The 14,681-nt window shown below is 40.8% G+C and overlaps 1 protein-coding gene across 5 annotated transcripts in view; it reads left to right on the top strand.

Annotated features, from left to right (window-relative positions):
* Cttnbp2 (cortactin binding protein 2) overlaps positions 1–14,681 on the top strand; it is a 144,905-nt gene that overhangs the window by 107,148 nt on the left and 23,076 nt on the right. For 4 of the 5 annotated variants that reach the window (XM_029535414.1, XM_021190492.2, XM_029535412.1 and 1 more), the window contains 5 exons: positions 1,332–1,607; positions 3,510–3,605; positions 4,789–4,868; positions 12,512–12,598; positions 12,683–12,782. In XM_029535414.1, the coding sequence (XP_029391274.1) occupies positions 1,332–1,607; positions 3,510–3,605; positions 4,789–4,868; positions 12,512–12,598; positions 12,683–12,782 (639 nt within the window). The remainder of the gene's footprint in view (positions 1–1,331; positions 1,608–3,509; positions 3,606–4,788; positions 4,869–12,511; positions 12,599–12,682; positions 12,783–14,681) is intronic. The other variant, XM_029535411.1, reaches the window with a different exon arrangement.

The raw sequence follows: 14,681 nt of genomic DNA, 5'->3' as shown, positions 1-14,681 counted from the left end.
TCGTTAGGTCATCCGCTGAAAGCATTTTATTTTGTTACTAAAGCATACTACACAGTTCTTTCACTATGTGAGAAAGCCTTCAGTAAGCTTCCACTCATTGAATTTTGTGGATTCTTGGTAAAACAAAATCTAGCTTTGCTATGTCCTCTATGACTTTAGTTCTTAAGTATCTAAACATACTTGGGAAGTAAGCTCAAGGCTGTGTCTGTGTAGACACTGTTACATTTTTACAATTTGATATTATTGTTTTATTTATATCTCATTACGTAAACACCTTTGAGCAATTTCATTGAATATGTCTAAGGTTTTCAACTTTGTTTTTATAACACAAGAATTTATATTCAACAGTATATTGAATATTACAATGTATTAATTATGGTGATAAAATCATGAGACATAGAAGATTTCAGAACAAACACAAGTGATTATTAGTAAACATAGTTGAGCTTATGAGTACAAAAGTGCATGTGTGCCAAGCTCAGGCAGTGGAAATTTCATTCGAAGCTTCTGCTGTTGGGGGGGAGGGTAGAGCCGAGCAGTAGAAGACTAAATCAAAAATGCACTAAGCCCCAGGAGCCAGAAGTTCCTGGTACAACACTGAACACTTATAAAATACTCACTGGTATTTATCATGTAATTCTGAGTTGAATTCACTAAATCCCTTACAAACAACAACAACAAAAATAATTTCCTCTCCATGACAATTCTCTGTATATTTTCTGCCTTTTATGCGACACTGAGGGATAGCAAGACTAGGGACGTTTACCAAGTTCATAGAGCAAGGCGAAAGCTGCTTCTGGGGCTCAGATTCAGGTCTATCTGGACTCTCAGGAGACTCTTGGAAGTCTCCTGACTTTTGGAACCATATTTTAACTCGCTTATGACCTTACATATAAAGATAAGGACTACATAGAGACTCTAGATAAAAAGAGGACTCCTGGTTTTCCCGACTTTTCCTCCTCCTCCTCTTCCTCCTTCTCTTCCTCCTCCTCTTCCTCCTCCACCTCCTCCTCCTCCTCTTCCTCTTCCTCCTTTTTCTTCCTTTCTAACAGCCTGAGAATCTTGCTGCAGGGAAGAGTCAATGAAGTAGAAAGGCTGAGATAGAAGGGATGAAAATAGCTTACTTTATATGTTCCCAAAGAAACCATGGGGAAACTGGGAAAACAGTATTCGCTGCAGTACAAGAAGGCTCAGCTTGGTATTCAATAAGATAGCTGTCTTTTGATTTATCTTTAAAGACCTCATAACTGCTTATTCTATTTAATAGCTTTACTTTTTTCCCCCCTTATCAAGGCTTTTTCTAAACTTCCATCCCTTTGTTCTTCTAACAGATGCTCTTAAAATACCCGTAAGGATTTCCGTGGGTGAAATTCAACCAAGCAACGACGGTTCTGACGACTTTGAATGTGAACATACAATATGCACTTTAAATATCCGCAAGCAGACATCTTGGGAAGATTTTTCCAAAGCAGTGAGTCAGGCTCTGACAAATCATTTCCAAGCCATCTCTTCTGATGGATGGTGGAGTCTGGAAGATGGGACATTTAATAACACTACTGACTCCTGCATCGGTCTTGGCACCAGCAGTATACGATCCATCATGCTAGGTATAAGCAGCCTTGAAATGAAGTGAAAGTTGAATGCCTGAGTTTATTTGTGTCTGTGGGCTTCATAGCCTGATAGTTCACTGATGAAACACACTCTAGGTTTGCTCGTGGCAGCTGCCAGTACTAAAAACCTTGAGCCTTCATAATGAAGGTATTACATAATGGCACCTTATTGCTATAAAAATGCTTTTATGCCTCAAGTAATGTTAGAGAGTAAATAGCTTGAAAGCCTTTGATGAGGCTTTGTTACTACACTTTTACTCCAGATAAATGCAAGAAGCTAACCACACTATAGATGCTTGCTTACATATAGCTTGTGAACTTAGCTCCAGATTTGCTCTCAGGCTCTGCCAGGTGTGCTATAGTATGTTAACAGTAAAATAGGATAGTACAGGAGCCCAATGTGGTCTAGAATTGAAAGAAACCCTTTAATGAAGTTACCTTCAAAGCTCCCACATAGGATAGGTCAGAATATAAGTGCTTATTTCTAACTAACAGAATTACAAAGAACTTAAAAAGACAAGATCTGTTTTCCGGTGAGTGCAGTAAGAACTCACAAAATATTCCTTGTCCTTGGCTGTTTTTGTTTTTTTTTCCTTAGATCCAAATTAACATCTATTAAAAACACTCTTTGCAAGGTCTGTGTGTGATACTTTATGAAAACACACCAAAACCACATTGAATAGCTACATAGGTATTAGAGGACTTATCCAAAGGTACATGACTACTGAGCAAAACAATTGGGACTCAACCCACAGGCTTACCAAGATGAAAGCATACATGTCCAGCACTCCAATGGAACCACGTTTAAAAAGAATGGTCTTGGCGAAGGAAAGACAACCTGGACTGTGGCTTTTATGTATCAACTTATAACAGAAGGTGTTTTTTGAAGCCGATTTGCTATAAAATATATCCCCATTAGATTTAGAGTAACTTACTTATGACAATTTTGGGAATTTTAAAATTGCATTAAGAAAACAAGGCATGAGTGATTCTCAGGAACATATTTTGCCTGCCTAGCACAGGATTGGGCAGAGCATGGCTCTATGCTGAAGTCTGATATATGAAGACAAGACAGAGGTGTCTTGAAGGAAGTGGCCCTGTGCCTGCTGTTGTGCAGTTAATCTGGAAACTGGTGACAAGGATTGGTTATTCCCAACAGTCAATCGGAGCACTTCTGTGAACAGTGGATGCCAGATGGTTGAAGATTCATGCTTATCACAGAGGTGTAGCATGCCCAAGTAGATGTTTAGTTCTAAAAGTCATTGAGTTTTGTGGTCAGAGAGCTTAGTTTAGTCTTTAATATAGTTTTACTCTTTCTATAGCCAGTTTATAATTGTTTATTTTTAACCTTTGTAAGTGAGTTTTCTGAGTCACAATGAAAGGAACTTCAGATCAGCTGAGACCCAGAGGGGCTAGGGAATTATACAAGTACTGGGGCTGTGCTGTGATAGGTAACCTGAAATAGCTGGTCTGAGATCCTGAAATAATACCAAAATGTTCTGGAACCTTCTTTAGAAAATTACCCAGACGGACCAGATGGTGAAGGGTCAGATGTTCTTCAAAGTGCTGGGACTTGATGGTGCAGTAGGCAGTGGCTTCAGGACATAAAAATTTTGAGAACTTGACCTTGGAAACAAAACATCTGGATATATTTTTGTTCTTTAAGCATCTCCATAAATTACTGATTTAAAGAAGTCTTTAGAATGGACAACTTTCCCTTTGACCTTGAACAAAAATGTCCCTGAGGAGTTCATTGCCATTTGGATGTCCTGTGGCCTTAGATGCTCTGAACTCTTCAATGCCTCACAGAGAAGAATGCATTGACCATTATGAAAGCACTGGGTGGGCTCTTCATGCCCATGGCTATCTGTGACTTTCTGGTTCCCTTTCTTCAACTAGGAAGTATGCCGTGGTCGACTGGTCAGAGCTTCTCCCAGTCCCCGTGGGACTTCTTGAAGAAGAAGAAGGTGGAGCAGGTCCTGGTGCTTTTGTCAGGTGATGAGTGGTCTCCCAGACTAGTGTCCTGCCTAAGGCTCATGAGCCTCCCCGTGGGCTCACACAGGGCCAGTCCTAAACCTAAGTATCCTGTCTGCTCGATTCTCACAGCACTTGTTTGGCTCCTACTATGAAGTCATGGGATGTTTTCTGAAATATATGATTAAAGGAGAGGGAAGACTTGGAAGTTGGAGTTCTGTTACCCTTGGTTATGTCTGCCCTGCTCTGCTCATAGACTCCTGCTGCTCTCATTATGTCTCTCACTAGAAACAACCTAAAGGCAAACTGGCCTGTTGCTAGGAGTGACAGACTGGCTTAAAAAAGAAATGTCTGTTGTCACTGTCCACCAGGATGTATGTCTGATATGATTATATTATAATAGCATACATGAACATTAAGAAAGTGTCTACGTTTTTCAGGCTGTGTTTTTATTTATGACACAATGCAAGTATGATATCAGTCAGTAAATTCTTTCCCTGCTTACCTCTAATTTATATATAAAACTAAGTCTCTGATTTTCCTTATGTAATGTCTAGTTATTAGTATGCGGTATATTTACTGTTTCTCAGCCCTGGATTATAAAAAGCTGATGTTTTCTTCATGTATCTCCCATAGTTAGGAATAGACTTTCAAAAAATAAGTGTTGACTCAAAATTTTAAGGTCTGAATCATATTTATGGCAATTTTTAAAATTTAGTATCTACCCTAGAAAATGTATCAAGGGTGTTGAGTGTCAGAACTTGAGGTGGGGATAGAACCTAAAAGAAGACCCTGGTCTTGAAAAATAATATTAGGCAATACTAAAGTTTTCCAAAGACTGGGTTATCTGTGTTAACTTTCGAGAACGAACAGTGAAGCTCGGAGCCCAAAAGCTTGCATGTTCAGCTTCAGAGTCACAGCTGGATTCTGGGGTTCCTAGCTGTAATTGCTAAAATGGTCAGAGGACCTTCTTGGGGTAGGGGGGGGCAGCAAGGATCAACTGTAGAGCTTTCAGGTTCCCAGAAGCACTAGCTGTTTAGAAACCAGTAGTTAGGTGTCAAAGTCACTCTTAGGTTTCTTGGCTAAATGTCAGCTCCTCTAAGTCCACAAGTACCCCGTTTCTTTCATGGTAGCTTGTTGGTGTCTTGATCATCTGTATTTCACAAGAAGGCCAATTTTCCTTCTCTGTGTATATTTCTCACAGGTCCCCAAGAAGGCTGCCTCAGTAGTGTGACTTACGCATCCATGATCCCACTTCAGATGCTGCAGAACTACCTCAGACTGGTATGTTGGCACTGTCATTGTCACTACTGAGACATCCATCTATCAGGTGGTCCATGTAGACAAGTGTGGAAGCCCACCCACCTCACGTTTCTGGGTTAGGACGTTGTTTCTCCAACACACGGCTCCCTGGCAAACTGTCCATCACTGGCCTGGATTTCTGTCACTATCATCCAGATGTCCATTTCTTTGTCCCAGAGAGACAACCTGTGATGACTAAAGTGCTTTAACTTGGGTAGGAACATATTATCTGCCCTTAACAAGGATGTGCCATCAAATAATAGACACAGAAAGGCATAGGCAAGCATATCAAGATGCCTTACTCTAAACTTTTACAATGTAGCATTGAGTAAATAAGTTCACATCAGTTGGACTATTGATTTGGCCTCTTTTACAGAAACCAAACAATTAGAGATTAAATAGGACGGTCTTTGTTAGGGTTTTACTGCTGTGAACATACACATGACCAAGGCAAGTCTTATAAAGGACATTTACTTGGGGCTGGCTTACAGATTCAGAGATTTAGTCCCATTATCATCAAGGTAGGAGCATGGCAGTGTCCAAGACAGGCATGGTGCAGGCAGAGCTGAGAGTTCTACATCTTCATCTGAAGACTTCTAGCAGAATACTGACTTCTAGGTAGCTAGGATGAGGGTCTTGTAGCCCACACCCACAGTGACACACCTACTCCAACAGGGCCACACCTTCTACTAGTTCCACTCCCTGTGCCAAGCATATGCAAACCATCATGAGGACTGAAGTTTATTCTTTTTACATATCTAACTTGCAGCAGGTGAGAGGTCTGGGCATGGTGAACATCCAAGTTCCAGGGTCTCAGCACCATGTTCTACTGTTACTGCTTGCAGCCCATGGAGCGGTATTTTAAGTCAGTCCCCTACTGAGCTAGCAAATGTGTCTTGCTGTGGTGTAACAATGTTCCCTGCTCAAACTAGGTAGTTATGTTCCTAATAGGAAGATGAGGAATGTGAATATCAAGGAAAGAAGTAAACTCAGATACAAAACAGACAAGAAAATATGATACATTGGTTATATACTTAGTAGATGTAGGTAATACAAGTGTTTTTACTTGTTTTGTTTATTTATAACATCCCTATAAGATTGATAATCTTACCTCCCTTTTAAATAAGTAAGGCAAAGAGAGGTTAAGAGGATCTTATGATAAAAGCAGCATACAGAGTCACTGATGGAACCCAAATGTTGGAAGTGCCTGAGTTACCCTGTGTCTGAGTGAGATCTGCTAAAACCACTGTGAATGCCATAAGACAATAAGTGAATAAAAGCTCTGCTGGCTCCCTTAGGCAGCCTTTAAAAAAAAAATAGTTAGATTGGGACTCTGTGCACAAGTTGTTTCCATCACATTTAAATTAATGTTTTGGTAAAGCTATGCACTGATAAAGCTGACCTCAGAGTCTGGACCCACCGTGCACCCTTGGCCAGGGAGAGCTGAATTAGGCCTCTCTGTGGGACATTATCACTTTTCTCTTTTTGCTTTTATTTGTTTCCTTTCCCTTCAAAGCATCAAATAGGGCCAAGAGGAAGAACTCCAGCTAATTCCCTACTTAAAAGAAAGCTGAGGGTGTGGCCCTCTGATTGTCAGGAATATGAGCCTCAGGCAGTGAATGTAGCAACTTCCTCTCCCCTCCCCCTTCCCAACATCACCGTGCTACCCAAGGTTTTGGCCAAGGGTTAAATTGTCTCAATCCAAAAACTATGACAGTTTTAAAGATCTTGATGGGTTTTATGTTCCTGTTACCATGATGAGACACCATGGCCAAAAGAAATTTAGGGAGGAAAGAGTTTATTTTGCTCACAGTTCTATATAACAAGTCATCAAACCAATGAGGGCAAGAACCTGGAGGTAGGAACTGAATCAGTGGCCAGAGAAGAGTGCTTCTCATTGGCTTGTTCAACCTGCTTCTTACAGAACTTAGTAATACTAGCCCAAGGATGGCCTTATCCACAATGGGCTGACCTCTCCTCTAAGAATCACTAATTAAGGGTAGGTTCCACTGGCTTGTTTATAGCTAGATCTTACAGAGACAACTTATAGATCTTTTCCTTTTACCTTATGGTGGTTATGGTCTCTTGTTAATCATAGCTAATTCTTTAGCTTCAGCTAAACAGACCCTATATATTCTTTACACAGAAGGCCAGGTAGAGCCTTTGTTTCCCTGTGAAACATCACAAAGCAGACCTCCAATATCTTCACTGTTCTCAACATTTGTATCTCCCAAGCTCTCACATACCAGCTCACTGATCTCCCAACACTCTGTGGTCTTTCTTGCTCGAAGTTCCAAAATCCTTCCATAGTCATCCCCAAAACAACATGGTCAGGTCTGCTGCAGGGATACCCGACTTCTGGTACTAATTTTTCTTGGTTAAGGCTTCTATCACTGTGATGGATCACCATAATCAAAAGCCACTTGGGGAGGGGAGGTTCTATTTCACTCACAGTTCCATAGAACAGTTCATCATCAAAAACAGCAAGGACGGAGCCTAAAGGCAGGCGCTGATGCAACAGTGATGGAAGATGCTGCTTCCTGGTTTGCTCAGCCTGTTTTCTTATAGAACCCAGCACAAGTCCAGGACTGGCCCCACCTAAAATGGTCTGGGCTCTCCCCTCAAGCATCACTAATTAGGAAATGTTCTTACTTCCAGCCTTGTGGAAACATTTTCTTAATAGAGATTTCTTCCTCTCGGAATGACTCTAGCTTGTGTCAAGTTGACATAGAACTAGCCACTATGGTTTATTTTGTAACACTTCATTCTATTAAATAGAGAAACGCTCCAGTAAGTTGACAGGGAAGAGTTATTTGGTAAACAGATGAGCTAAAGCTAAGGCAAGAGAATTGCTGTAAATTCAAGGGCAGCCTAGGTTACAAACTGAGACCCTATCTATCTCAAAAGAAAAAAACCAAACCAAAACAGAGGGGTTTTATGTTTGTCTTGTTAAGAGTGAACTCACAAAATGGTTACAAATCACAAAACACGAAGTAATCCAGTTTCACTTTTCTTTTTAATATCCCAAATGCTATTTGGATAGACAGTTCTAGATCATTACATACATTCTAACTCCACTGGTAGTTCTGCTCAAATTTCAAGAATTGCCAATCATTGTTATTAATTCTTGTGCTTTCTCATCAAAAAAAAAAAAATGTACAGTTGCATGGCTGCTATTTCAAATGTGTACATCACTTGCCTGGGAGTGACTTTTGAGATGATAGAAGTTCAGCAGTTTCTGTTACTAAGTTGACAGTAACACCCATTCATGCCTCAAAGACAGTAAATAATTTCTTTGAAATTGTGTGTCGGGAGAGGCTGAAGTGAAATTCCTAGCTGCAAAGCATGAACTTTTATTGACAGCTATCCCAATTTTTATTGGCACAGTAATGCCCTATTATTTTTCCATTCTTTCTTGTGTTTAATGTCTCAGCACAGCTGGCCTCAAACTGTCTGGGCAGCAGCTCTTATGCGGACTGTGTATGACAAGTGGAACAGCAAACAAAAGTTGAGGTGTTATTGCTTTAAAATACCACAAATCTTTAATCCCAGCACTCAGGAGGCAGAGGCAGGCGGATTTCTGAGTTCGAGGCCAGCCTGGTCTACANAGTGAGTTCCAGGACAGCCAGGGCGATACAGAGAAACCCTGTCTTGAAAAACCAAACAAACAAATAAACAAAAAAACCAAACCAAAACAACAACAACAACAACAACAAAAAACAAAAATCTGAAGACAGTTGCCACATGGACAGCAATGGACAACTTCCCATTCTGTGGGAAAACATTATAGAAGGGAAAAAATTAAAGAATGGATGGGCCATTGTTGAGGTTGTTGAATCATTGTGCTTCGAAAACCCTGATTGACATGTGATATGGGACCTTCAACAGGATGTGAAGACCCAAGACTAAATTGGATTAGTATCAGTTATGATAATGAGGCTGGTGTACCTTTACTAGTAAGCAAAAGTGCCACCCTGTAGCAGAATCACTGTGAGTCAAGCTATAATTTTAGAAGTTGAACTTGATTTCATCTTTTTCAAACAGATTTCCTTTCCATCACCAATTCCATCCAAAACAGTATTAGCTTACCTATCAATCCATCTAGCTGTGGCGCCCTCTGCTGGAAGTATGAAGCATAGAGCATGATTTTATATTCTCCCGAAGAGTTTGGTCTTTGGAGAAATGCGATATGATAACTCTGAAATGGATAGGTTGTCTTCTTGACAAAGCTTTTCATATGCATAATAGTATTGATGAACTAGTTATAATTTTCTTTCAATAATTAATTTTGGTTGGTTGCAAATGATAATCAATATACCTATGTATCATTGATCAAAGGAAAACAGTGAACAAAAGAACTGGTAATACCTGAAATGTAAAGAGATCGTGATTAGAAAGTATATTTTAAAATACAGATGATCAGGACTTTTGTACATTTGTTTTCCCCTTACCTACACTGTAACTTGTTTGTTTATATTCTATTGTCCTTCAATGAGGATATTATAAAGCATAAATGTGAAGAGTTTACTGCTTGTAAAAGAGGTCCATTCAATAAATTTTAAATTGTTTCCTGTCGTTTGCACCCTAAAAAAAGTGTATGTGCTAACAGGTGAGGTGTGACTGTTTGTAGCGCATCTCGGAAGCTGGACCCTTTGCTGTTATATGATTTCAGAGTCAGCCTTCGGGAAGTGTAGACAGCTTGACAGGAGAGTCGTAATGAATAGAGTGCTCTTGTTTTCAGCAGTGAACCAAGATTAAATTGCAAAGCCAGTTGAAAATCTCAGGGGCAGAATGTTCAGTAAATCCTGGAAATCTGTATCCCATTTCACTGGCATGAGACAATCCCTTCCTTGTAGAAGAATTTCTGTTCAGCAATTCAGAGTGATATGGGATTAATTTTGAGAGCTGGAGAGTACTAGTTTAGAATTGCACCTGGACAGCAATATCTAGTGCACAATTTACCACTAAGGTGCTTTTTGAAAAATGACAAAATGTGAGAAAAACAGAACTGAGGTCTCCATTAGTGAGACCCTGAGACTTCCCTACTGCCTTGGTAGTGTATTAGGCTCGTTTTTTTTCTGATCCCCCCCCCTCCCCGCGCGCAATGAGTTAGGAAACACTGTTACTGTCTTCCCAGGGATTCAAAAGTTCAAAACTGACACCAGTGAGAAGCCTGAGCAGTTAGGCTCCAATTTGGCTGCACAGTGAGAGTCTCATCTGCTCTATCGATGTGAATCCTTTCATATCCATTAGACAATGTAAAGAAGTTGATGAAGATTGGTGAGACCATGCTGAGGCCTTAGTGGTGCATTTCTCATGGGCACTTTTGTGGGACTGGAGAGAAACAGCTGCAGTTCATCCTTGTGCACTTATCTGTCTTGATGGACAGCAGGATCCTGCAACTGTTGTGGGAGTCAATAGTTTGATCAATGACTTATAGATATGAGTCAGGCATTCACCCAGTGACCTAAGGGGCTTTAGCTAGCAAAGTGAATCCAGGAGTGGCACCCACTTCTTGTGTTAGTGTAACAAATTCCCCATGGTCTTACAGCATTTAAACAATAAAACATTAATGCTATACCTATAGGAGAATGCTATCATTCTGAAGGCTGCTGTAACAAATGTTAGAGATTAGATGGCTTATAATAGATATTTATAGTCACACATCTGGAGGCCAGGATGTTCAAGGCCAAGGCACCAGCAGTACACAGTAAGGTGAGGGTCTGTTTTCTGGATCTAGATAGTATCTTCTTACTGTGGTCTAATGTGGTAGGAAGGGCAACGGGGTTTGCTCTATTACTTTTCATAAGGGCACTGGTACCTCCTGTCATAACCAGGGTTACTATTGCTGTGATGAAGTGTTCCAGTCAAAATAAGTTCAGGGAGAAGGGGGTTATTTTGCTTATACTTTCATGGCACTATTTATCATAGAAGGGATTCAGGGTAAGAACTCAAACGGGACAGGAACCTGGAACCAGGAGCTGATTCAGAGGCTGTGGGAAAAATGATGCTTGCTAGCTTCCTCTAGATGGCTTACTCAGTCTGCTTTCTTATAGACTCCAAGACCTCCAACCCAGCTATAGCACCACCCACAATGGGCTGGCCATCCCTTGTACATCACTAAGTAAGAAATTGCCTACAGCTTTGCTTACAGCCTGACCCTATGGAGGCATTTTGTCCATTGGTGCTCCTTTCCCTCAAATTACTCTTCTTGTATCAAATTGACATAAAGCCAGCCGGCTCAACACTTAGGGAAGCCATTCCTAATTTTATCACCTTAGATCCAGTGAGAATTTCTACTTAAGCATGGGAGGGGACCAGTACAGATCCTAGCCATAGAAAAACCAGACCAATAAAATAGGGGCGATTCTCTAGACTGCAAAGAAATAAAACTGAAATGAGTGCGAGCAATTTGTAGGGAAGTCTGGACCAGGATGGAAAAGAACAATGTTGGAAGGCAGTTGGGTGGAGTAAGGAACTAGACGAGAAACTGAAGATGCTGTGGCGTGAGGCTGTACTCACGCCAGTAGGGAATAACCCTGAGACTGTGAATAGTCAGCTTCAGGATGAACTTAATAATGCCTGCATGAGGCACAAGGGTGTATAAAGCTGTCTCAGGGAGCTCTCCCACCATACCAACCAGAAGGTCAGAGCTACAGTCATGTCATCAGATGGCAGATGCATTCACAATGAACAAAGTGTATTGTAGTTGTTCCTTAGAAATATAGAAAACCAGTAGATGGTACCCAAAACATAATAGATTAAAATTTCCTGAGCTAGCCAAAAGAATAAAAATATCCACCTCTGTAGATTCCACTTAAGATTGAGAAGAAGAGGCCATAACTAGACAAATCTCGTCATCATTTTTAATGACAGGTATAATCCCATACATTCTCTGGATTCCCACTCACAAGTACAAGGGAGAACAATTATTGCTCAGGAATATTCTTCAATTATATTTTTCTCTGATGATTTTTATGGTGCAGTAACTCCTCAGCCTAGAAACTGAACCTCAGCTGTACTTTCCAGAATATTCTCACGTTACTGGAGAACACCTTGCTTCAGTCTCAGTCCTTACCTGCACATCTGCCATTGCCTTGCTAGGCCACCAATAGCACAGAAAATAGCCATGTCAGTGCTGTGTTCAGTCTATGGTGTTTCGGATGTTACATTCCCTGGGTAGCTACAGCCACCATTGTGTACTGAAGGCGTACCAATAACAGAACAGTATTTAACTTCAGAGAAAAGTGACTCGTGGCTATCAGAAACATGGTCTTTCGTACCCTAATTGCCTGTCCTAAGCTCACCATCACAGGGCCCCTGAAGAATGATCCTTTTTAGCTTCTCTCTCTAGCTCACAGAATAACAACTGGCAGGTGGTCTTTGTGTGCTCCTGTATCCTGAATACATTCCTATAACTTCTGTAAACATATCTGTTTCCAGAGGAGAGGAGGCACAGTTCAAGTTTTAAAGGACTTCACAAGTCTAGTAAATACTCCTATTCTCAAATAGCTTTATTCTTTTGGATGCCTGGGGATAATTGGGACCTCTGTCCTTGTGTACCCCCCCCCCATTCCCTTGTCAAGCTAGCATCTTCACCCAGGATTCTTCTTGCTTTTGAACAGGTTGAGCAATATCATAATGTCATTTTCCATGGCCCAGAAGGAAGCTTGCAAGACTACATAGCAAATCAGCTTGCCCTCTGCATGAAGGTATTACATATTTCCATACTATTACTTTGTTTACTGGAAAACTGGGAAGACTATAGAACTAATATTTCTGTTTTGTTATCACAGCACAGACAGATGGCTGCAGGATTCCCCTGTGAAATAGTGAGAGCCGAGGTGGATTCAGGCTTCTCCAAGGAACAGCTAGTAGATGTGTTCATCAGTAATGGTAAGACCCTTTCAAGGAGCTGGCTTGTGACAACTCACAGGCATGTTCTTCACTGAAACCACTCCAAGGAAATAACCTTCATAATTATTCTACTTTTTAGTTGTTCAATGGCCATGGAGTGAAAATTGGGAGCCCAAGTGAGCACTTACAAAAACTACTTCTGTCTAAGCTATACTGTATTAGTTGGTCATCCTGAATTTTCTTCTTTATTTTTATAAACCTCTCATTGTTTTGAGGATACTATGTAACTGTCAGCAGCAATAGAGCAAGAGAGGAGGTAATGCATGCAGCTCCCTTTAGCAGGACTGCACATCACATTTTGGCATTGCCTAGAATTGGTGCCGAATGTTGATAAAAATGAAACAAACCAAGACTGAGTAGATTTTCTCATTCACACACTTCCTGTAAAGATGTACTACCTGGAGTAAACTTTTGTCTCTAGCTGGCCACTAGTGTGCCATTGATTAGCATTTTGGCAAATACATTGCCAAACACACTGGGTCTCTGAAGCAGCCTTCTACAAGTAGCTGATGTTGTATCTACTCCCACTAATAGGGTAGCAGGACCACCTGTAAACATTTCCTGAGATAAATTATTCATGAGGTCTTTCATAGCTCGACAAGCCAAGTTTCACTATAGGTGAGGCTGACATAACCCAGAATAGCAGAGCTGTGACACAAAGCTGAAACTGGTCAACTTTAGCTCCAAGAGGTCTAGCCGCAGACCTGTCTGGGAGAGAAGTTGTAAGATTCACAGAGCATGAGTTTAGACCTTCTAAATTTTAATAGAGAGGGCTATGCCTTGTCTTTGAACTTGGAGGAATAGGGAATCTCTTAGAATCTTAATGTCTTCCTGCCACACAGGCTAGTCTCTGACCAGAAACCAGGAAATAGATACAGAACACTATTTTCTTTCATGCTATTTCAATGGTAGCTAACATTTATTAACTTTTACTCTGGCATGACCTATTTTAAAGCCTGTCTTTGTAACTAGCAGCTTTCAGACAGACCATTCAGTGTCCCTGGTTGGTGATCTTGAAAGCACTTGAGATGATGTGTGTTCTACAAGTAACGCCACAGGAAGAACATAGACTAAGACTCAGACCCAAGCAGTCCGGTTGGAGCTTGGCCTTCCTCGATCCCAACTATAGATCTTAAAAGCTCCCCTGTGCTAACAGGTCATTTCTCCTTTAATTATTTAACAATAATCCTCTACAGCTTTTCAGCTTTCAGGACTATGTCTAATCAAGGTTAACAACGTAAGATAATTTATTCTCACACAGTCAGGGTAGAAAGTCAAGTACAGACTGAGTTTTGCTGTAAATATAGACAGCTAAGAAAGCTGGAAAGCAACGAGTTAAGGCATGAAGGATGCAAGGGGGACCAACCCAGCACTGCAGGATTGATGCTCCCTTTGTCTTACAAAGAACTCTCCCAGTCTGTAAACTTCTAGAGAGGCAACCCCTGTCTTAAATCTCAGCTCCCCCTGGAGGGGTTCTCTACCCTTCTCAGGTAAGACTTTCCCCTAGAAAACATGTATAGAGTTTATTTTTGTCTTCTCACCCTACCTAACTATAGAGTTAGCAGTAGGAGAGCTCTTGGGACTTTGGCTTTGAACTCTGTGTTACATCATGAACTCATTGAAAGCTACTTCTGTGGCCTATACTTTTATTTGCTTGAGTGACCAAGTGAACGTCCTTTTGCAGAAGGTAACACTAGAAAAGAATGAAGAAGAAAAAAGATATCGTTTTTCCTGTTCAGGAAAAGGAGAGAGAAGTATGAGCAGATAGGACAGGAGGTGATGAGGTATAAGATAGAGGATGTAGACTTGGGAAAATGCAGTCTTTGGAGGTTTTGTTTTGTTCAATATAGCACTTGGGATCCATCCCATTGCCTTGTA

This window comes from Mus pahari, chromosome 2 (genome assembly GCF_900095145.1).
Source record: "Mus pahari chromosome 2, PAHARI_EIJ_v1.1, whole genome shotgun sequence".
Lineage (NCBI taxonomy): Eukaryota > Metazoa > Chordata > Mammalia > Rodentia > Muridae > Mus > Mus pahari.
This window is presented reverse-complemented; position numbering and strand designations above follow the sequence as displayed.